At 39.9% G+C, this 24769-nt stretch overlaps 1 protein-coding gene and 1 pseudogene across 1 annotated transcript in view; one reads left to right on the forward strand and one right to left on the reverse strand.

The window, feature by feature from the left end:
* LOC137210251 (UDP-N-acetylglucosamine--peptide N-acetylglucosaminyltransferase 110 kDa subunit pseudogene) overlaps positions 1 to 24769 on the reverse strand; it is a 632586-nt pseudogene that overhangs the window by 488777 nt on the left and 119040 nt on the right.
* Positions 1 to 24769, forward strand: part of LOC137210080 (uncharacterized) — a 90850-nt gene that overhangs the window by 39232 nt on the left and 26849 nt on the right. Inside the window, exons 5-7 of the mRNA XM_067711696.1 lie at positions 11625 to 11676; positions 22606 to 22668; positions 23031 to 23142. Of these exons, the coding sequence (XP_067567797.1) occupies positions 11625 to 11676; positions 22606 to 22668; positions 23031 to 23142 (227 nt within the window). The remainder of the gene's footprint in view (positions 1 to 11624; positions 11677 to 22605; positions 22669 to 23030; positions 23143 to 24769) is intronic.

Below are 24769 nucleotides of genomic sequence, written 5' to 3' on the forward strand. Positions count from 1 at the left end.
CGTGACCTCTGACTTCCTAAGCTGTCTCTTCATGAAATGAAAATGGAACTGAGAGTTTAGGGGAAAGTGTCTGGCTCTTGTAGTCATCTAATGAGGTCCTCATTTCTAGCTGCTAAGCATGCCCTTTAATTGGTGGTCACTGGAAAATCAATGATAATATAACTGTCCAACTCTTTGGAGCTATTTTCCTCTCTGCTTTCTATCCTGCAAGTGCACGATAAAAGAAACCACCCATTCAGCCATTATCTTGTGTCACTTACTATTCAGAGATCAGTCTTCCTTTATGTGCTCTTTCAGGAAAGACCTGGGTTGTATTTTTCACTTGCATTTCAGGCAGAGAGTAGAGTCCTTGGCACAGATTAAGTCCTCAAAAATGTTAGATGGGTGGTGGGTGGGCAGTTGGTTGCAGCACATGAGCAACTACAGTAGCATTGTGATACATGACACGGAAATGACCTCAGTTAGGGAAATAAATGCCTAGCACATATGCCACCACTTTCCCCTTCCATCTTCATTACAGTCCTTACTAATCTATTATGACATTTTTTCCCATTGGGTCTAGACATGACCTCAGGATCCTTGTAGAATATAAACAGTCCTGTGCAATGTAAACCTTGTATAATGTAAACAATGCTTTACTGTTTGATTTGAGTTGGGACACGAGAAGAATCCTATTTTCCGTCCATAACATAGACGTTGGAATAATAGCTAATGCTTATGTAAACATATAGATTCATAGGATAGAAAAAATAATTTTTAAGAAATGACCTAGTACAGACTCAGGGGGAAAATATATGTTAACTTGATTATAGAAATTTGGTTCAGCCACTCAGCTTCAACCTTCAGAAATCATGTCACTTTTTATTTTAAACCAACATATGAATCCAAGGTATAGCAAAATAAACCATAAACCTTGCAGAACAGGGCCCTTCTAGATACGATCTCGTTAGGACCTGATCCTCCATGGTTGTATCTACACAGCGGGGTAATGCCAGGTCCCCTACTGGGAAGTTGAATTGGGGGAAGAGATAGACATAGAGGTACTATGGATAATTCTAGACTGACATGGTCATCAGGAAGTCCTATGAAAAATAATTTCTGGTGAGTATAGAGTAAATCAGCAATGAGAAATGGAGAGGATTGGAATTAAGTAGACTCATCACTAGTCCGTGGTTATTACCGGTGTACCAGTTTAGCAATGAATTACTCAAGGTAATTGATGCTAGGTAGTCTAACAAACACTCCTGAAAGCCAAGTGTCTTAACTTAATAAATGTTTATTTCTCTTGTCAGAGACCAGTGTGAATTAGGTGGTTCATTCTTAGCAGATTGCTTTCAAGTAGTGAATCAGGAACCCATGCCCCCTCCACCTTGAGGTGTTGTCTTAAATGCATGACTACCTAAACTACAGCAGAAGGGAACATGGGCAGTCATGCATAATATCTCCTGGCCAGGCCTGAAAGTGGTAGACCCATACACTTTCAACAAGAATGCAAAAACTTGACCTCTGCCTGGCCCCAAGGGAGGTTAGAAAAGGTCATTGTTCTGTGTGTGCAGGAAGAGGAGAATGGAATGCATCTCACTGTCTCATCCATAGCTGAAGGCAGGTAATCTGTGAGAGAGAGCAATGTTTGCAGATGGTGATACATGAAGATTGAGGAAGATTGATTTCTCAATCATTGAGGAGTACTGTTCCATCTAACTGAGTTCGGAATGGTAGTAAAGTCATCCACTGAAAACTTACCAATCTAGTTTGTGTGCAAGATATTATGAATTATAGTCTTACCGTTAATTTAGCAGACCCACAAATATTTACATCTACCAAGCACCGTGCTGGCAACTGCAGCTTACCAGTACTTCTTTCCTGGGCCCTGGATAATTTCCAGTAGTTGGTATCAGGATCTAAGCTATCCACTTGATGTGGACACTACTCCCCTTGTAGCCCTGTCACAGGAGCCTTTAACCATTCGTGGCCAAAAACAAAGGAAATGGGCAAGAGTTACTGCTCTGCTTATCAGAAAGTGTCTCCTAAAGTCTTGTCTCCTAAATCATTTTTCTGGCCCCTTTATAGTAATTCTTTCTTTATTCACATTTCTTGGCCTACTGAACGCTATAATCAAATCCTCCTTCAATTTTCTTTTCTCTGAAGTATATAAAACTACATTTTCTTCAGCCTTTTTTTAAAAAATGATAATTATCTTGTTTATTTGTATTTGGAAAATCTAATGATATCGCATATTTAAAAATCACATACTATCAAAAGATAAATAGTAGTAGTAATTCCTTCTGGAATATTTTTGCCCCTCATCCAACCAACGTTAGGTCCCTTGCCCCCTTTCTTAGCAACTTTTATTAATTTCTTATGTGTCTATCAGAAGTTTTTTGTGGCAAAGGTACATGTGTATGTTTCAGAGGTTACTGTTGTCATGAATTCACAGAAGCCAGAGCCTGGAAAGCATTAAGTGGTCCTGAGCACCCCATTTCCACTGAGAGAGCGTAGCAGTGCTCAAACGGCTGGGTGTCCTATAATTCAATTCTGGCACTATCTACCTATAGATAGCATCAGATCTCACATGTTAAGGGCTCAGTCCAGCAGGAATGCACACACACACTTCAGGTGTCAGTCACCAAGTATTATGTTGTCACCTGTTCTTCTGACCCTTGTACCACAGATCAGAGGTTCCAACTACCCCCTTCTTAGCTTTAATTAATTTGCCCAAGTGACTCATAGAACTCACAGCAATATTATATTAACTAGATTAACCGGTGTATTATAAAATGATAAAACTCAGCAACAGCCAGATAGAAAACATGTATAGGACGAGGTATGGAGAGAAAGCATGGAGCCCACTCTCCCCAAATCTCCATGTGCTCACCAACTGGGAAGCTCCCTGAACCCTGTCCTTGGGGGTTTATGGAGGCTTCAGTACACAGGCGTGACTGAATAACTCATTGGCCATGGGCGATTGAGCTCAATCTTGAGTGGCTGTTCCCCGCCCTGAGGGCAAGGGGGTGGGACTGAAAGTTCCAACCTCTAATCACAAGGTTGGCTCCACAGGCTGCCTGCTTCCATCCTTAGGTGATTTCCAAAGATCACCTTGTTAACATAACAAAAGACACCATTATCATCTCATCACTTAGGAAATCCCAAGGGTTTTAGAAACTCTGGCAGAAACTGGGACAGAGACCAAAAATATAATTCTTATTACTCCTAAAGCACAGTTATCTAGGTAAATGTTTGTATCACCCCAAACAGGCAGTAGTCACCAGGGAAAATAAGTTAATTGCCAGTCTTTTCTATTAATTTTTAAAAATCAGATTTAAGAAGAGAATTTTTTGAATGGCCAGTGAAAATGTCTCTTACTTTAGCTCTTGCCCTTTTCTACTTATTATTTATTTTTTCAATTTTTAGTTTAGTTTTGAAAAGTGTCTTTAAGTTGTTTTAAGGTTAGAACCGAACCTTCCAGGGTTAAAAAAATATTGCGTCTCTTGAAAGATTATTTTAGACTTAGTGAAATGGATTTGATGCTAGAGAACATGTGACATCATACATTTGACCTTTTTGAAATGATTTACATTATATCAGCTACATTTTAAGTCCAGCAACTGTAACCAAAAAAAAAGAAAAAAAAACCCTACTAATTAAGGCAACTTTGTAGATTGATGGCGTTAGATTATCATTTAAGATCTCAGTTTTAAACCAGATTTTTCCTCTAAATAGTGATCCAAAGAACACTAGTTTTATGGTCATTCTAATTAGTCAGACAGCCTTCTGATTGTTTAGTGCCTTCACTTGAAGTTTGTTAAATATTTTGAATATCACCTATGCTCCCATGGGACATTAGTGAATGTGAAGTCAACAAAAAAGAACAAAAAAGTAAGAAAAAGGATTTTGTAGTAAAATAAACTTGAGAAATCCTGGGTTCAGGAAATTTAAACATGTTTCGTGACTGGAGGACTTTTGAGATGTGGAATGAGCTATAATGTGCTCTGTGAATTTCACTGTTAAGTAGAGTTTGGTCTGAAGTGTTTTTAAACTTTATTTGGCTCTACAACCCTTTGTCAGTGGAACATTTTAAAGGACTCTTTGTTTCTAGCAACTTTGGAAAATGCTGTTCTGGTCTCAGTTAAGCCCTTGAAATCTTAGCATTTGGAAGGAGATCGACACACAAGCTCATCCAATTTCTGGTACAGAAATCTACCATGTATCCATGCTATAGGCTCACTCAGCTGTGGATGAGTATTTTGGTAACAAAATGCTCACTACCCATAAATCAGCTGATTCTATAGTCGGAATGCTGGTCTGTTAGGAGGTTTTAACTTTTTAAGTGCCTTTTACTATTAGAAAATTTTAAGTTTTAAAATTTTGTCTATTGGACCTAGATCTGATCTCTGGATTAAGATAAGTCCTACTCAAGTAAAAGAATCCTTATTTTTCAAGGATGATTTGTACATGAAAAAAAAAATCCATATACTTAAAATCATCTGTAAATAGTGATTGAAGAGTAATTGAAAATACATTTGAAAATAATTTTCATTTGAAATTTATGTCAAAATATGTTATTATATAAACGAATCCAGTATATTTTCTCTTATAGCCAGTAAAATTTAGGTTAAATTTTAATTAAGCACAAGTGCTACAATTAAAAAAAAGAATTACATTCTGTTTCGAGTGATTATTTCAGCAAAACTGGTTTATGGGACAGTAAACTGTCCTTCCTTGCATGTTCAATGTTAGCAGCTCAAACAGGCTAATTCTGGTAAAAATTCAACAGTTTTCCAAGGCCTTCTCTTAATTATTTGATACTCAATTGTTTTTTCTTTTACTTCTATTGTATCTCTTTTTTAAATTGTTAACTGCACATCCTCATTTATCAATGGCTTTGTATGTTTAACCCAGCAGATCTCTGGTATTATTTACAATGGCTTCATGATATTATATCTTTAAAATTCAGAATTTCACTTTAAAGTTGATTTGAATTTTATTTCTATTATACAGTATTATGTTTATGTTATGAATCCATCAGTGAGTAATTTTCTGAAACAGGATGAGCAGTTTGCTGACTTAGAAGGGCTGGAATCTATAGACACCTTAAAATTAGGATGTAGATAACGAATAGTTGGATGACAAGAAACCCTGTTATATGAAAACAGGAATAATAATGAGTGTTCCAAATCTTATCTTTTCTGTTCTTACTTTTCTCCAAAGGTTAGTACTAGAGACCTTAATTCTCCATTCAGTATTAAATGATTGACTATTTGCAGCCTTCCCACCATTCTCCCCACTTCTAGGTCTGAGTTGGATAAACCTTTTGGTTTCATCCTTTCTTTGTGAAGTAGTGTTCCTAGTCAAGCCAGAAGGCTGTTCCATTAAAGGTTTAGCATTTTAGTGATTTTAGTAGTAAGGGTAAGGATAAGTGGTCTTCAGCCCGTCACAGTCTTCCACCCAACCTTTCTTCATATGAATTTCCTGCAGTAGAAAAATTAGACAACCAGGCTGAATGATTGAGTCCCTGACTATGACTAGCAATGAACTACTCAGCCCTGGCTTCCTGAGCATGCCATCCTTCAAAAACAGCCTGCCAGATGGAATCTCAATCCTCTAGCTTGGCATTCAAGATACTCATACTCTAATCCACCAAAATCCAGTTCCAGTAGTTCTCCCCACTTCTTTCATACAGCAAATATCCATTCACCCAACTGCATTCACTCATCTGGAGTACAAGTTCTTTTCCTTATATTCCAATATATCCCTATTTCATCTGCCTAGGAAGTCTTTCAACTTCTTCACAATCTTAAATCCTACATGGTCTTTACTTTCCTACCTTTACAACTTGACCTTAAGAAAATTTTTGCTTTCCAAGATCTATAAGTCAATCAATCAATAAACCATTAATAAGTTCATAGGCTGCTTCAATACAGTTCTCCTCAATACAAATATAGTTGTCAATCCTTAATAATAACAGCTTATATTTGATCACATAGAAATGTATTTTAACTCACATATTTGTTATCTAAAATGATAGTATAGCACTCTTCATTTTGTTGGTTATTTTCACGTATTTTAATGTCAGTATCACCTCTTTGAAGACTTAAAGTATATGTTGTCCATTTTTTCAGTATTTTAGTATCCTGCCCTGTTTTACACTTAGTGGGTGTTCAATAAATGACTTCAACACTTCACAGAATGGAGAAAATTTTCCCAAATCCTACAAGCGTTGACCCTCTCTGACTTTGCACATCACTTGTTAATGGCAGCTGGGTAGTTGTGTTTGATAGAAATTCAAGAAAAAATTTCTCCATGTTTCAAGACCAAAGCCACAGTCATATGAGGACCTTAGTCAGCATCATGAATATATTCTTAAACATATACAATGGAGAATTGCACTTTTATGATTTTGTGATGAACCACATGTAAAACAGTCATTCACATTTTATTTATTTATTATTATTTTTAAATATCCTTATTGGAGTATAATTGCTTTACAATGGTGTGTTAGTTTCTACTTTATAACAAAGTGAATCAGCTATACATATACATATATCCCCACATCTCCTCCCTCTTGTGTCTCCCTCCCACCCTCCCTATCCCACCCCTCTAGGTGGTCACAAAGCACTGAGCTGATCTCCCTGTGCTATGTGGCTACTTCCCACTAGCTGTCTATTTTACATTTGGTAGTGTATATATGTCCATGCCACTCTCTCTTTGTCCCAGCTTACCCTTCCCCCTTCCTATGTCCTCAAGTCCATTCTCTATGTCTGCGTATTTATTCCTGTCCTGCCCCTAGGTTCTTCAGAACCATTTTTTCTTTCTTTCTTTCTTTTTTTTTTAGATTCCATATATATGTGTTAGCATATGGGACTTGTTTTTCTCTTTCTGACTTACTTCACTTTGTATGACAGACTCTAGGTCAATCCACCTCACTATGAATAACTCAATTTTGTTTTTCTTTACAGCTGAGTAATATTCCATTGTATATATGTGCCACATCTTCATTATCCATTCATCTGTCGCTGGACACTTAGGATGCTTCCATGTCCTGGCTATTGTAAATAGAGCATCAAAGAACATTCTGGTACATGTCTCTTTTTGAATGATGATTTTTTTCAGGTTATATGCCCAGCACTGGGATTGCTGGGTCGTATGGTAGTCCTATTTTTAGTTTTTTAAGGACTCGACATACCGTTCTCCATAGTGACTGTATCAATTTACATTTCCACCAACAGTACAAGAGTGTCCCCTTTTCTCCACACCCTCTCCAGCATTTATTGTTTGTAGATTTTTTTGATGATGGCCATTCTGACCGGTGTGAGGTGATACCTCATTGCACTTTTGATTTGCATTTCTCTAATGATTAGTGATGTTGAACATCCTTTCATGGGTTTGTTGTCAATCTGTATATTTTCTTTGGAGAAATGTCTGTTTAGGGCTTCTGCCCATTTTGGGATTGGCTTGTTTGTTTTTTTGATGTTGAGCTGCATGAGCTGCTTGTATATTTTGAGATTAATCCTTTGTCAGTTTCTTCATTTGCAAATATTTTCTCCCATTCTCAGGATTGTCTTTTCATCTTGTTTATGGTTTCCTTTGCTGTGCAAAAGCTTTTAAGTTTCATTAGGTCCCATTTGTTTATTTTTGTTTTTATTTCCATTTCTCTAGGAGGTGAGTCAGAAAGGATCTTGCTGTGATTTATGTCATAGAGTATTCTGCCTGTTTTCCTCTAAGAGTTTTATAGCGTCTGGTCTTACATTTAGGTCTTTAATCCATTTTGAGTTTATTTTTGTGTATGGTGTTAGGGAGTGTTCTAATTTCATTCTTTTAAATGTAGCTGTCCAGTTTTCCCAGCGCCATTATTGAAGAGGCTGTCTTTTCTCCATTGTATATTCTTGCCTCCTTTATGAAAAATAAGGTGACCATATGTGCGTGGGTTTCTCTCTGGGCTTTCTATCCTGATCCATTGATGTATATTTCTGTCTTTGTGCCAGTACCATACTGTCTTGGTTACTGTACCTTTGTAATATAGTCTGAGGCCTGGGATTGTAATTCCTCTAGCTCTGTTTTTCTTTCTCAAGATTGCTTTTGGTATTCAGGGTCTTTTGTGTTTCCATACAAATTGTGAAATTTTTTGTTCTAATTCTGTGAAAAATGCCGTTGGTCGTTGGATAGGTATTGCATTGAATCTGTAGATTGCTGTGGGTAGTATTGTCATTTTCACAATGTTGATTCTTCCAATCCAAGAACATGGTATATCTCTCCATCTGTTTGTATCATGTTTAATTTCTTTCCTCAGTGTCTTACCGTTTTCTGCATAAAGGTCTTTTGTCTCTTTAGGTAGGTTTATTCCTAGGTATTTTATTCTTTTTGTTGCAGTGTTAAATGGGAGTGTTTCCTTAATTTGTGTTTCAGATTTTTCATTATTAGTGTATAGGAATGCAAGAGATTTCTGTTCATTTATTTTGTATCCTGCTATATAACCAAATTCATTGATTAGCTCTAGTAGTGTTCTGGTGCATCTTTAGGATTCTCTATGTATAGTATCATGTCATCTGCAAACAGTGACAGCTTTACTTCTTCTATTCCAATTCAGATTCCTTTTATTTCTTTTTCTTCTCTGATTTCTGTGGCTAGAACTTCCAAAACTATGTTGAATAATAGTGGTGAGAGTGAACAACCTTGTCTTGTTCCTGATCTTAGAGGAAATGGTTTCAGTTTTTCACCATTGAAAACGGTGTTGGCTGTGGGTTTGTCATATATGGCCTTTATTATGTTGAGGCAAGTTCCCTCTATGCCTACTTTCTGGAGGGTTTTTATCATAAATCGTTGTTGAATTTTGTTGAAAGCTTTTTCTGCATCTATTGAGATGATCATACGGCTTTTCTCCTTCAGTTTGTTAATATGGTTTATCGCATTGATTGATTTGCATATATTGAAGAATACCTTCATTCCTGGGATAAACCCCACTTGATCATGGTGTAGGATCCTTTTAATGTGCTGTTGGATTCTGTTTGCTAGTATTTTGTTGAGGATTTTTGCATCTATGTTCATCAGTGATATTGGCCTGTAGTTTTCTTTCTTTGTGACATCTTTGTCTGGTTTTGGTATCAGGGTGATGGTGGCCTCGTAGAATGAGTTTGGGAATGTTTCTCCCTCTGCTATGTTTTGGAAGAGTTTGAGAAGGATAGGTGTTAGCTCTTCTCTAAATGTTTGCTAGAACTCGCCTGTGAAGCCATCTGGTCCTGGGCTTTTGTTGGAAGATTTTTAATCATGGTCTCTATTTCAGTGCTTCTGATTGGTGTCTTTATATTTTCTATTTCTTCCTAGTTCAGTCTCAGAAGGTTGTGCATTTCTAAGAATTTGTGTGTTTCTTCCAGGTTGTCCATTTTATTGGCATAGAGTTGCTTGTAGTGATCTCTCATGATCCATTGTATTTCTGCAGTGTCTGTTGTTACTTCTCCTTTTTCATTTCTAATTCTATTGATTTGAGTCTTCTTCCTTTTTTTCTGAATGAGTCTGGCTAATGGTTTATCAATTTTGTTTATCTTCTCAAAGAACCAGCTTTTAGTTTTATTGATTTTTGCTCTCATTTCCTTCATTTGTTTTTCATTTATTTCTGGTCTGATTTTTATGATTTCTTTCCTTCTGCTAACTTTGGAGGTTTTTTTGTTCTTCTTTTCCTATTTGCTTTAAGTGTAAGGTTAGATTGTTTATTTGAGTTGTTTCTTCCATCTTGAGGTAGGCTTGTATTGCTATAAACTGCTCTCTTACAACTGCTTTTGCAGCACCCCGTAGGTTTTGCGTCATCGTGTTTTCATTGTCATTCGTTTCTAGGTATTTTTTGATTTCTTTAGTGATCTCTTGGTAATTTAGTAACATATTGTTTAGCCTCCATGTTTTTGTATTTTTTACAGTTTTTTTCCTGTAATTGATAGCTAGTCTTGTAGCATTATGGTCAGAATAGGTACTTGGTACGATTTTAATTTTCTTACATGTACCAGGGCTTGACTTGTGACAAGTCAGTATATGATCTATCCTGGAGAATGTTCCATGAGCACTTGAGAAGAAAGTGTATTCTGTTCTTTATGATGGAATGTTCTATAAATATCAATTACGTCCATCTTGTTTAATGTGTCATTTAAAGCTTGTCTTTCCCTATTTATTTTCATTTTGGATGATCTGTCCTTTGGTGAAAGTGGGGTGTTAAAGTCCCCTCCTATGATTGTGTTACTGTTGATTTCCCCTTCTATGGCTGTTAGCATTTGCCTTATGTATTGAGGTGCTCCTATTTTAGGTGCATAAATATTTACAATTGTTATGTCTTCTTCTTGGATTGATCCCTTGATCCTTATGTAGTGTCCTTCTTTGTCTCTTGTAATAGTCTTTATTTTAAAGTCTATTTTGTCTGATATGAGAATTGCTATTCCAGCTTTCTTTTGATATCCATTTGCATGGAATATCTTTTTCCATCCCCTCACTTTCAGTCTGTATGTGTCCCTAGTATGTGTCTGAAGTGGTTCCTTTGTAGACAGCATATATAGGGGTCTTGTTTTTGTGTCCATTCAGCCAGTCTATGTCCTTTGGTTGGAGCATTTAATTCATTTACATTTAAGGTAGTTATTGATATGTATGTTCCTATTCCCATTTTCTTAATCCTTTTGGGTTTCTTATTGGAGGTTTTTTCCTTCTCTTGTGTTTCCTATCTAGAGAATTTCCTTTAGCATTTGTAATAAAGCTGGTTTTGTGGTGCTGAATTCTCTTAGCCTTGGCTTATCTGTAAAGGTTTTAATTTCTCCGTCAAATCTGAATGAGATCCTTGCTGGGTAGAATTATCTTGGTTGTAGGTTTTTCCCTTTCATCACTTTGAATATGTCTTGCCACTCCCTTCTGGCTTGCAGTTTCTGCTGCAAGGTCAGTTGTTAACCTTATGGGGATTCCCTTGTATATTATTTGTTGTTTTCCCTTGCTGCTTTTAATGTTTGTTCTTTGTATTTAATTTTTGATAGTTTGATTAATATGTGTCTTGGCATGTTTCTCCTTGGATATTTCCTGTATGGCACTGTCTGCGCTTCCTGGACTTGATTGCCTGTTTCCTTTCCCATATAAGGGAAGTTTCCAACTGTATTCTCCTCAAATATTTTCTCAGTTCCTTTCTTTTTCTCTTCTTCTTCTGCGACCCCTATAATTCGAATGTTGGTGCATTTAATGTTGTCCCAGAGGTCTCTGAGACTGTCCTCAATTCTTTTTATTCTTTTTTCTTTATTCTGCTCTGCAGTAGTTATTTCTACTATTTTATCTTCCAGGTCACTTTTCTGTTCTTCTGCCTCAGTTATTCTGCTATTAATTCCTTACAGAGAATTTTTAATTTCATTTATTGTGTTCTTCATCATTGTTTGTTTGCTCTTTAGTTCTTCTAGGTCCTTGTTAAACGTTTATTGTATTTTCTCCATTCTATTTCCAAGCTTTTGGCTCATGTTTACTATGATTACTTTGAGTTCTTTTTCAGGTGGACTGCCTATTTCCTCCTCATTTGTTTGGTCTGGTGGGTTTTTTCCTTGTTCCTTCATCTGCTGTGTATTTCTCTGTCTTCTCATTTTGCTTAACTTACTGTGTTTGGGGTCTCCTTTTTGCAGGCTGCAGGTTCGTAGTTCCTGCTGTTTTTGGTGTCTGCCCCCAATGGCTAAGGTAGGTTCAGTGGGTTGTGTAGGCTTCCTGGTGGATGGGAGTGGTGCCTGTGTTCTGGTGGATGAGGCTGCATCTTGTCTTTCAGGTGTGCAGGACTGCATCCTGTGGTGTGTTTTGGGGTGTCTGTGACCTTATTATGATTTTAGGCAGCCTGTGTGCTAATGGGTGGGGTTATGTTCCTCTCTTGCTAGTTGTTTGGCATAGGGTTTCCAGCACTGTAGCTTGCTGGTCGTTGAGTGGAGCTGGGTGTTAGCGTTTAGATGGAGATCTCTGGGAGAGCTTTTGCCTTTTGATAATACGTGGTGCTGGGGGTGTCTCTCGTGGACCAATGTCCTGAAGTTGGCTCTCCTGCCTCAGAGGCACAGGCCTGACACCCTTCAGAGCACCAAGACCCTGTCAACCACACGGCTCAGAACAAAAGGGAGAAAAAAAGAAAGAAAGTAAAAAATAAATAAAATAAAGTTATTAAAATAAAAAAAATTAAAATTTTTTAAAAATTAAAAAGTAATTTTAAAAAAGAAAGAAGAGAGCAACCAAACCGAAAAAGAAATCCACCAATGATAACAAGCCCTATAAACTATACTAAAAAGCAAAGAAACAAAAGACGTACAGACAGAACCATAGGACAAATGGTATAAGCAAAGCTATACAGACAAAATCACAGAAAGTCCACCGCCTCAATTTTGGGATGATTCATTGTCTATTCAGGTATTCCACTGCTGGGATAGATTTCCCTTTTTCTTCGTTTGCACAACTCCTGGGGCTCAGCTTTGGATTTGGCCCCGCCTCTGCGTGTAGGTCACCTGAGGGCGTCTTTTCTTCACCCAGACAGTATAGGGTTAAAGGAGCAGCTGCTTCGGGGGCTCTGGCTCACTCAGGCCGGGGGGAGGGTGGGGTACGGAGTGCGGGGCGAGCCTGCCGCAGCAGAGGCCAGCGTGATGTTGCACCAGCCTGAGGCGCGCCGTGCGTTCTCCCGCGGAAGTTGTCCCTGGAATTCGGGACCCTGGCAATGGTGGGCTTCAAAAGGCTCCTGGGAGGGGAAGTGTGGACAGTGGCTTGTGCTTTCACACAGGATTCTTGGTGGCTGCAGTAGCAGCCTTAGCATCTTATGCCTGTCTCTGGGATCTGCGCTGATAGCCGCGGCTCGCGCCCGTCTCTGGAGCTCGTTTCGGCAGTGCTTTATTAATCCCCTCTCCTTGTGCACCCCGAAACAGTGGTGTCTTGCCTCTTAGGCAGATCCAGACATTTTCCTGGACTCCCTTCCAGCTAGCTGTGGCACACTAGCCCCCTTCAGGCTGTGTTCACACAGCCAACCCCAGTCCTCTCCCTGGGATCTCAGCTCTGAAGCCCGAGCCTCAGCTCCCAGCCCCCACCTGCCCTGGCAGGTGAGCAGAGAAGCCTCTGAGGCTGGTGAGTGCTGGTTGGCACCAATCTGTGCGGGATGCTCTCCGCTTTGCCCTTCGCACCCCTGTTGCTGTGCTCTCCTCCGTGTCTCCAAAGCTTCCCCCCACCCACTGCTCCCTGTCTCTACCAGTGAAGGGGCTTCATAGTGTGTGGAAACTTCTCCTACTTCACAGCTCCCTCCCAGAGGTGCAGGTCCCATCCCTATTCTTTTGTCTCTGTTTTTTCTTTTTTCTTTTGCCCTACCCAAGTACGTGGGGAGTTTCTTGCCTTTTGGGAAGTCTGAGGTCTTCTGCCAGCGTTCAGTAGGTGTTCTGTAGTTGTTCCGCATGTAGATGTATTTCTGATGTATTTGTGGGGAGGAAGGTGATCTCCACGTCTTACTCCTCTGCCATCTTGAAGGTTCATTCATATTTTAAATACTCTTCAGAGCACAATTTTTTAACTTTTATTTCTCTAAACATAATTATTTAATAATTAGGTGTCAAAATATTACAGTTGGTTTTTCTTGTCATTCTGTTTGTTTGTTTGATCCCATATTGTATCTTGGAGATTTGGGGGCAACTTATATTCTGTAGCAGTATACAGTATATATGCACAATGTTTTAAAAATCTGATGTATAAATATTGAGTTTTACCGTCACCTAGATGGCAGATATGCAAAAAAATAAATTCATTAAAATATTTCTAATGTCCTGGTTTTAAAATAGGGAGCACTTTCTCAATGTTCATCTCCTCACATAGTCATAAAATTTCCTACTTTAACAAAAGTCACTTGGTTCTCCGCGCACCAGTGAACTTGAATGTTAAATTTACATGTTCATGCTAATGTGTCCTCTGCTAAATTTGGGAAATTTTCTTTCTGTGTATCCATTGATATTTCACTATTTATCATGGTGGTGTAAATGCTTGGGTTGGCTTGACCTAAAAGCATCCAGATTCATGGAAATGAATGTGGAAATGGGACAATATAATTAAATATCACAATTAATGGGCTTGATGCTCCTATATCATTCTTCACACAATCATATTAAAAGTAGATTTTTTTTTTATTATGTAAGACTTGGTTCTATATATAGTTCAGCCAGAAGTAAAATTATTCCTAAATCACCCTGTCTCTCAACCTAATGCATCAGCTTCAGCCTGTACACATAATGACAGTCAGACCTTGATTAGCTTTTTTCTCTTCCAACTGGCAGTGTAGACAGCAAACAGGAACCCTGTCTGAGAAGAGTTTGTGTATAGACCCAGAGAAAAATTTTAACATGGTACTGTTGTTTATGTTATGATCAACCAAATTTACTGATCCAGTCATTTATTTATTTGTCCTTACAAAGTCCTGTATTCATCCATCCATCACATTTCCTGAATACTTACCATGCACCAAATACTGAAAGTACAGTAATAAGCAAAACAGACATAGCCCACGTAGTCCCGGATTTCATAATTTGGAAAGCACAGCTGGACTAGAGTTACCCTTAGGAAAAATACGTTCAAATATAATTAGATAATCACACAAATATGTGAAATGAATAATAAACATATGATGCTGTAAAAGCAACGAGACCCAGTATTTTCAGGAGGTCAAAGAAAGGCTTTTTTGTGTCAGTGCCATTTGAACTGAGATGGGAAGGACGCATTAACTAAACAATGGCGGTGATGGGGAAAGTAATCACTAGCTATCTGACCTCAGACAGGTTACTTAACCAGTTTATGCATCAGTTTTCTCATCTGTCAAATTACAAGGTTAATAGTACCTACTTTATAAGGTCTGGTGAGGATTTGGTAAGAGTTTAGGACTATGTTCACTACATGGGCTCTATGTAAATATTACATATTGTTACATGGCATTTTTACCCATAGTTTGCTAAGTTAGAAACATACTGAAGAAAATAATAATAAATAATACTGAATGTTGATTTCAGATTTATTCAAAGTAAGATGCAAGTGATAAATAAAACTTTCCATACAAAAAGTCACAATTCAGGTAGGGAGACAACATGGAAAATGTTGAAAGCGATGAAAATGATGATGTGAACTGCTTACAGTATATGCATTATGAAATGACACCTAGGAAAACTGGAAATCAATGAAGTTGTGTTAATTGCTATTTTTTCTGGAAAGGGAAAATGGATGCTTGCAATAAACTTAAATGAAAGATTTTTAAAAATGGTGCCCTGGGAACAGAGAGGCACAAAAGCATGCTCATAATTTTGTGGCTTGGGCTGAAGCATTTCTCAGATGTCCTTGAAAGTTTCCAAAGACAGTCTTTCCTCAGGAAAGTATTTCTTCTGTGAGTAAATAATGTTCTTGCCTAGAAATGAAATGCAGTAATATATTACATTGCAAGTGAACTGTTAGCAAGACTGGCAGCAGAAGTTCAGAAACAAATGTCGCATTGCAATCTAGAGTTTGAGGCTCTGTATCTGAACTTCCATAACTTCTAAAGGGATGCCCTTTGTATGAAATCAAAATAGTCCAGAGAAGAATTTTGACTTCTCTTTACTTAACTATTAGAAGGATTTATTTGGAATTATTATTGTGTCATGCATGTTCTGCCTTAAATTTTCTGTGGTTGAGTTGCACAACTGATAAGCTAAGGTTTCTTTTCACCATAAAAAGGCTCCTTTTAAGGAGTTCTATAATAATGACATTTAAAATACTTGCTTGCTTTTGAAGAAAGCTTCATGCTTGGGCTTCCCTGGTGGTGCAGTGGTTGAGAGTCCGCCTGCCGATGCGGGGGACACAGGGTCGTGCCCCGGTCCGGGCAGATCCCACATGCCGTGGAGTGGCTGGGCCCGTGAGTCATGGCTGCTGAGCCTGCGCATCCGGAGCCTGTGCTCCGCAACAGGAGAGGCCACAGCAGTGAGAGACCTACGTACCGAAAAAAAAAAAAAAAGAAAGCTTCATGCTTTCCAAAGTGCTTTATAAACGCATTTCTATGAGGCAGGTGGAACATGTCCTGTCAACAGTATTTTACAGAAAAGAAAATGGAGGCTGTAAAGGAAAGCTGCTTGGTCAAGGTCATTCAGTGCGTTAGGCGAGTTTTCATCACAGGAGTACTCACAGTTGAGCAGGGAATCCAGCAGGGAAAGCTTAAGGCTTTAGTCTATCTTTACACACGTATTTTTGCATAAATGAAAAATTTACCCAAAATGAAGTGCATTAGGTACCTAAGTACTGCCTTCTTGTTCCTTAGCGTCTAGTGAGGGATATAGACTGAGCATATTCTATCCCAATGAAGATAACTTAGATTATTCTGAGGATGATCACTTGGGCTTCAGAATCTGAATTCCAGCTTGACCCCTTACATGAAGGAAGTTACTTAATCTTTCAGAGCCTGCTTCTCCATCCCTTAAATGGCAATTTGAATGCTCTCTTATATGTTTATTAACTCATTCACTTAACAAAGTACCTGCTAGATCTCAAGTACTCTGCTAAGAATGGTGAAGCTTTTCTAGGAAGCCAGAAGACATCCTTCAGTGGATAGCGGAGGTCGAGAGAGGTTAGAGTTAACACTTGAATTTGACAGTAGGAGAAGATGAAAGGTTCACACGGCAAGGAAAAGAGAAAAAGACTATTATACAGGTTAAAGAGCTAGACCTGGATATATTTGGAGTGACAAAATTTCTGAATTTTGATGTACCATACTTCCTGCCTCAGTTCCCACATCTTGGAAATGGGAATAATGATTAAACATGTTTCACAGTATTCATTTGGTAGAGATTAAATGAGGATAAAATAAGCATGGAAAGTGGCATAGGACAAATTTGATAAATTATTATGTATGAAAGTGTGTATAAATAAAATCAATTGCCATGACCCCTCTTCGTACCGAGTGATCACAGCACGCTTTAATTTTCTAGCTGAGTCTGGATATGGATTCGTAACTTTATTCAAACAGTGTATCAGGCACCACTTAACCTTTGGATTGGCTGGAAATTTTTGCTCCTCTGCTCTAATACAATTTAATTTTAATTTTGGTTTTTAAGGTACATGGGTATAAATAAGAGTGTTAAAGAAATGTATTTCAGATTTTAAATTCAAAAATGTAGAAGAACTTTCTTTTACTATTTTTCATTTTACCTTTGGGTGCACACTGATCAGCTACTTTTTCTTCTGCACCCAGGCAAAAGGGATTCTGAAGAAAACACTTTAAAATTTTGATTTCATATATAAGATAGTGGGAGCCTCTGCCTGCTTGATTTACATTTGTGCTCACCTTCCACTTTATGCGGGAGGGGGCATACGAGTAAAGGAAATTTTTATATGATTTCAAGTTATTTAATTCCTGATATTATATTTAGCCATGATAGAGTGTTATGATTTGCCTACAACATCCATCCTTCCTTTTCTTGTACCTTACCTTGTTCAGAGAGGACTTGTGCCTGTTCTGCTTTGAATTTCTCAACCAGTTCAGCTGCTAAAATCACAGGTGGAGCTTAGTTTCTGCTGATTTAATCCACCCAATCGAGATAGAGTTTCTCATTTTATTCAGCAAATATTTACGATGCCTTAAAAAAAGATTTTTAAAAAAATGCATGGTCTTATTTGCTAATGCTGCTGGGAATTAATTAAGTTTTAGGTTCACAGTAAAATTGAGCACAAGGTACAGAGATTTCCCACACATTCCTCTGGTGGGAATGTAATAAATTGGTACAGCCACTGTGGCAAACAGTACGGAGGTCCCTCAAAAGCTAAAAATAGATTAACCATATGATCCAGCAATCCCACTCCTGGGCATATATCCAGACAAAACTATAATTCAAAAAGATACATGCACCCCAATGTTCGCAGCATCATAGCGGCGTTATTTATGATTGCCAAGACGTGGAAACAACCTGAGTGTCCATCAACAGATCAATGGATAAAGAAGATTTTATATATATATATATATATATATATATATATATATATATATATATAAATACTACTCAGCCATAAAAAAGAATGAAATTAATTTTGCCATTTGCAGCAACATGGATGGACTTGGAGGGCATTATTCTAAGAGAAACAAGTCAGACAGAGAAAGATAAATACTGTATGATAGCGCTTATATGTGGAATCTAAGAAATAAAACAAACTGGTGAATATAACATAAAAGAAGCAGACTCACAGATATAGAGAACAAACTAGTAATTGCCAGTGGGGGAGGGGGAAAGGCAATTTAAGAGTTGGAATTGGGAAGTGGGAAGTACAAACTATTTGGTGTAAAGTAGGCTCCAGGATGTATTATACAACAGGGGGAATATAGCCAATATTTTGTAATAAATGGAAAGTAGTCTTTAAAATTGTATAAAAATATTTTCTTTTTTAAAAAAGATACTTCTTAGCTGATAGAAGCTTTAGAAGTCTACAGAGGCAGATAATTTTAAAATTGCAGCATATAACTTCTGGAGCCTGGCTGACATTCCCATAGGAAGCCGCATGAAAATTACTTTCAAAGGCATTCATCACCTTAGCTTACAGGAGTCTGTTCCTTCAGTGTGTATTAGTCCATGGTGCATCCTTACTTTGACTTATCTGTGAGGTTCACTTCTCGCCCCCAGGAACAAAGCCTGCAGAGGGACAACTTGTTTGGCTTGGGAGCCTGCCCAATATGAAAAGTTTGCAGGCAAAATCAGAAACAACAGCTGCAGGAGGAGAGATGAGTGTTGCCGACAGCTAATGATTCAGAAAGCAATTTGCATGAGAGCCTTCTGCTTTACAGGAGGCAGCATGTGCTGGGCAATGGTTTACCATCCACTGCCAAGCTGGTTTCTACACCCTGAGTCCTCATTCCATCAAAACACGTGTCCTGAGGGAACGCCCAGCCACCAGCTTCCACTTACCTGAGTTAGCATGACCTGCCATCTAGAATTTCAGAGAGCTTTTCATTTATTAACTCACATGAATCTACTTTATCCTGAGGCTCTGGATACTAGTCCCATGCAAACTGATTTAATAACAAACATTTAAGTGCAAATCCAAGGTCATCTAGATAATATTCTTTGACAGCTTATTGCATATGAGGCACTGCACTGTGCACTTTTTATACCATATCGGACTTCATAACAGACCTCTGAAGTGGGTGGTTAAGTTTCCTGCCAAGGGATCCATACACAAGAAACGATAATCAGAAAAGACCAAAGTATTATTTATTACTAGTGAGCTAGCCGCTGTTACTTCATTTTGGAATTCTAATTGAGGCTTTCCTTCTCTCTCTCTCTCGCCCCCAAATCACAGATGACTAGGTCATGGGACAAGCTTAAGCTAACATGCCTTATTCTGTGAATCATAAGCTGAGCTACTGAGACAGAACCATGTGACACGTTTGTCCCTTTCAAATGTAATAATTCTACCCATTGCTCCGTAGATGTTCTGGTTACTGACCAATAACATTAACAATTCCTCTTCCAAGAATAGGATGGAGGGGAAAGGCACTGGATCTCCTATGCCTCCCAAACATGTGAAGGCCAAAGCATGGTGGGAGGAGAAGCATATCTCTTTGTAATATGTTTTATTCCCTGTTTTATAGATGTGCATATGGAAGATTAGAAAGGCTGAGTAACTTGTCCATGTCATGTAGCCCATGCTTTTAACTTTTTTATTATACCACTTACCCTTCTCACCTATCAATTTGCCTTTTATACTGATGTCCTGAGAAACAGACCACTGTATGGTATAGAAATGAACAACCATAAATAAGCTGGAAATGCATTTCTATTTACATTAACTAAGATAGTCACTTGTTTCTTTTAAGTGAGGTCCTCCGCCTTTTTAGGGACCTGAGTAAACTAACGATGTGCTTCCATTGATTAACAAGAATTCTCCAATATTCCATAGAAGAATCATACATTTCTTTAAGCCCTGTGTATGCTTCTAGGGTTTAGATTCTAAATGAAATAGGTTTCTGTTTTTCATTAAAAAAAATGAACACAGGATTTCACTTGTAAATTTATTAACTTTTTTTTTTCTGTCTAGCAACAAGCAGTGACTGTTGTTGGGTTGGTGGACATAGTAGAGATGGCCATTCAGAAAATCACAAATTTTAGGAACTCTAGCATTCATGTAGCTCAGAACTGTAAGAAGAGACCAGAGGAAGATCAACATGCTTTAAAGTATATTACAAATCAATATTGAAATAGAGCTTAACGTATAATTCATCTGGAAAGAAGCTCAGAATGTGATTGCCAGTTATTTAATATTCTGGTCAAAGACAATGGAAGCACTATTAAAGTATGGCATTTTGACTGCCATTGGAAAGGTCAGGTTTCAAACAGCAGTGCACTAGTTGTGCTCAAAATGACTAAAGAATGATGAATAATTAAGTGAAGAGGAAATGGGAGACCTGCATTCTAATCTTGTTTTGGCCACTGATGGGAATCATGTGGACTTTAAGCCCATCACACAGTCATTTACCACCTTGGTTTTCTCACCTGTAAAATGAGGGAGTGATTATAGTTCTTTAATAATCCTTGATGATCTTTAGCGCTATGATTCTAGAAGCATCTTGATTTAATACAGTTTAAGGATTTATGTCTAAACTCTAGCAAGCAGAAAAATGTTCTTCTATTTCTAAAATGGACTTCACATTGCGTTAACAGAGCAAATGAAACCTTTTGAAGATTGTTCAAAGAATCACCAACTTAAAATTCATCTCCATTGTTGGTTTTTATTGTCTGTTTAACTCTTACTAGATCTATAATAGTTTTATTTATTTTCCTTTGCACCTGGACTGGCAGCCTGTGTGGTTGGAGAAACACATCACCACTTATTTTAGATACTTTGTTATCAGAGCCAACTCTGTAACCTTTGCTCTGCCTGTGAATTATTTATTTAATTTGATGTGTTTTTTCCTGGATTCATAGAATTTCCTTTTGTCATGATGCTTCTTTCCATTTATGGGACTGTAAATACAGCTGACTAAACCTCTCTAGTGGCCGAATACATATCAGGTCTTTTGTGTGAAGGATGCTAGCTAATCTTCCCGTTCATAGGCTGACTACATTTTTATTCATTTGCTTTTTTTCTACTCACCCCTGACAGTAGTATCTGTGGAATAAATAAAATAATGATACCTACTACTTATTTAACTCGGATCAGAAAACTTGACCTTTTCCTAATTTTTTACATTTGCTAGCTTTGTGGCAATATGCACCCCTATTTTTCTCTGAATCTCAGTTCACCCTCTACATGGGAATAATTATGCCTACCATACAACGTGGTGATCATAAAAGAAATTCCACCCATCTACTACCATATTGGGGAAAAATATTTGGATTGACTTTTACCAGACTTGGAGGCACATGTTTGCAGTGGCCTGTTTGAAAATACTGACTACATGGGGTACAGTGGGATACTCAGAAGGCACCTTACAGAGGTAGATAATATCTCTCCCAGGGCATCAACGCTAAAAGTGAGAAGCATTTTGATTTCTCATCAAGAAAGAAATGTTCTATGATGTTAATGGTTCTTAACTTTTGGTGATTCATTAAAATCTCCTGGGGAGCTTTTGATAATCTTAAAGCCCAGCCTGTAATTTATACCAATTAAATATGAATTTCTGGGGGTTGGACTGAGGCATTGGTATATTTTAAGGTTTGCAGAATGTAATGGTTAATTTTTAAGTGTCAATTCAACTATATCCTGAGATACACAGATATTTTGCTAAACATTATTTCTGGGTGGGTCTGTTCCCAGATGAGATTAGCATTTGAATTGGTAGATGGAGTAAAGCAGATTTCCCTCCCCAGTGTAGGTGGGCCTCATCCAATCTCTTGAGGGCCCCAAAAGAATAAAAAGTCAGAGGAAAGGAGAATTTGCTCTCTCTGCCTGAGTGTTTGATCTGATCCCCTGCCCTCTGACTGTGGCTTACGGTAGTTCTGAAAACCACACCCCTGGATTTCCTAGTTTCCAGCTTATATTTCATATACAATATATTTAATATTTAATATGTTTAATATCAATTACATATGTTAAAGCAATTACATATATTACATTATATTTATTATATATCTCCTATTGGTTCTGTTTCTCTGGAGTAACCTAATATGGTGCTTCCAATACACTGTAAATATTGAGAACTACTATATATGTTAAAATACTATGGCTAAGGTATTACAAAAGTGGATGCTCTGACAGTGTAGTTCTGCTTCTTAAATGGGCAACTCAATGAGGATAAGTAGCAATGTAAATTATTTTTTTCATTTTAAATGGTGGCCAGTCATATATGTATATATAAACACTCTGGGAGGCTATAAGACACTAATTAAAAGAACTTATAGGATATAAGCACTAAAACCACATCAACTCACCACTCAGTAGAAGGAATTCTAGGCCCAAGATATAGAAACCTCCATACCTGAATCATCGGAAAAGATGTAGAAAAGACACTAAAACTATTGAAATTTTCAGAGATCCCTTGTGACCCTTTTGGAGGTCATGATATCAGGACTCACTGTCTCCTGAGTCTTGTTTTGTAATACAGAGAGGGACCCACAGTTACATAGTAAATTGACACCTGAGACTTGTTTTTTTTTCAGCTAGAAGTGGAAAGGAGAAATATCTTTCACTGAAGCAGAGAGTAGAGGTATAAGTGGGGAAGACAAGGTAAAGAAAGAGAAAAGAAAATAATCCATTTAGAGAAGACTTGCTCTTGGGGCAAGCCCTGGACATATAGTCATTTATATATCCTATTTCAGGATACATTGCATGCTTTACTGTAAGTAAGCATTTAATGATTTGTCTTCCACATACTTTGTTTCATTAAAGAGATTCACTTCTGCTGGCATTTTGTTTCATGGGATCCCAGGCCCTTAGCATAGTCGCTTAGTAAAGTATTTGTGGAATGAATCAGTCAATATGTCCTCAAAGTCAGTACCCTTCTCAAATCAGTTACCTGCTTTATACCATAACTGAGATTATATTATCATAGTGTTAGGACTCAAAGGGAAATATGATCTTGATTTTAGGGTGAGCGGCGAAGCTGCCGAGCGCCCGCGTCGCTGCCGCGGCCGGAAGACAGACGCCCCCCAAAGCCCCTCGCCTGGCTCGGACCAACGGAGCCGGCAGCCCAGCACTCCGGTGAGTGGCGCCTCCTCCCCAGCCCTAGACCTCCGCTGGGGACGGGCCGGCCGGGCTCTTTTGTGCAGCGCACCGGGGGTGCTCTGCGCCCCCTCCGCGCGCCCGGGTCCAGTCCGCCGGACCCCGTGGCTGCGGTGTCCGCGGTGCGATCGGTCTTTGTTTCCACCGGGGCCCGCGGCTCGGCTGGGCTCGGCTCGAAGCCTGGCAGGCAGCGCCAGGAAGGGGGAGGGGGAGGTGGACGAGAAGGGGGCGCGGGGAGGGGGGGTTCCCGGGTTTCCTGGCCGCCCCGCGGCTCCCCCGGCTCGGGGGCGAGGTGCGCGCCCAGCGCTGCCGCGCGCCCCCTCCTCCTTCCCCCTCCCTCCGTCTTTGGATTTAAAACTGCAATTTGCTCTCCAGCTTGCTTAGTGTGTGGCGGGGGTGGGTGAAGGGGGGGACCGTGGGACCGGAGAACAAGGCTGGATTTTAGGAACGGCCCTGGGAAAGGGGGAGACTGCGGAGGGAGGAGCCCCTCCCCTTCAACCCCCAAATCCCAAGGTTCTGCTGGTGCTCTGGGAGTTAAGAGGTGGGGACCTAATGACCCGGAGCGGGTGTGGGGCGTAGGAGGGATTTGGGGGCGGCCAGGGCCGTAGGGGTTGGGCCGCGTGCCCGGTTACCTGGTGAACAAAGTCGGCTCACTTTTGCATAAATAAATAAATAATCGCCTATCAATGCGTTTCGTCTGAGGCTCTGATGGAATCGGCCCCCTCTTCCCCAGGGGGTGGGGTGCTGAGTGACAGCTGTCAGCCCCCTGGGCCGGTAGCTGGGGGTGAATTGCAGAATCCCTCTGCTTTCTGGCTAAGGGCGCATTCCCCTGCTGGGTCCTGGTCCCCAGGCAGAGCCAGAGGGGCAGAGGGCTGGCTCTGAGTCTAGGAAATAACCTTGTTTCCTGTTCTACAGGAAAAGGGACAGCAACCCAGAGTTTGGGGGCTGGGGATGAAGACTGATGGGAGCTGGAGGGGTTCCCCAGCAGCCTGACCCCCCCAGCCTCCTGCCAGGCGAAGGGGCCAGCTGAGGGAGGAAGGATGTGGGCCTTGCTGGCCGGAGGCAGGAGCTGGGGCCGTCCCTGAGACGGGCAGCGGGCACTGAGAGGGAGGAGGGAGAGAGAGAGAAGCGGGGGCGGGAATTCTCTACCGCAGACCCTGGGGGCCAGGGCCAGATGTGGAGGGGTGGGGAGTCCCCCCTCCCTCCTAGCTTGGGGGCCCTGGGGCTGGGCGGGGCTGAGCCTGGTGCCCTCCGTTCTGCACCAGTGCCTGACTGGCAGGGCCAGCTGAATTTGGGCCCAGGCGTCACCCTGGGAGGTAGGGCCAGGCTGCACCAGCCTGGCCCCTGAGCACAAGGAGGGACCCTTGGGGGGCCTGTGCCTGTCTGGCTGGGCAGGCGTTTCCCGCCAGACCAGTTGGTGTCAGGCGGGACTTGGCCCCAGTTCCCTGGGCAGAGCTCAGGGTGTGAGGACAAGTTTGCCTCCGGGTCAGGGTGGCCACATTTCGTCCGCTGCTGCTGCTGCTGCCGCCGGCGGGGCGGGGGCATGCGCCCGGGCCTGGGCAGAGCCCTGCCAGGAGCATTTGGGGTGTTTCTATTGTTGGCTTGT

This window comes from Pseudorca crassidens, chromosome 17 (genome assembly GCF_039906515.1).
Source record: "Pseudorca crassidens isolate mPseCra1 chromosome 17, mPseCra1.hap1, whole genome shotgun sequence".
Lineage (NCBI taxonomy): Eukaryota > Metazoa > Chordata > Mammalia > Artiodactyla > Delphinidae > Pseudorca > Pseudorca crassidens.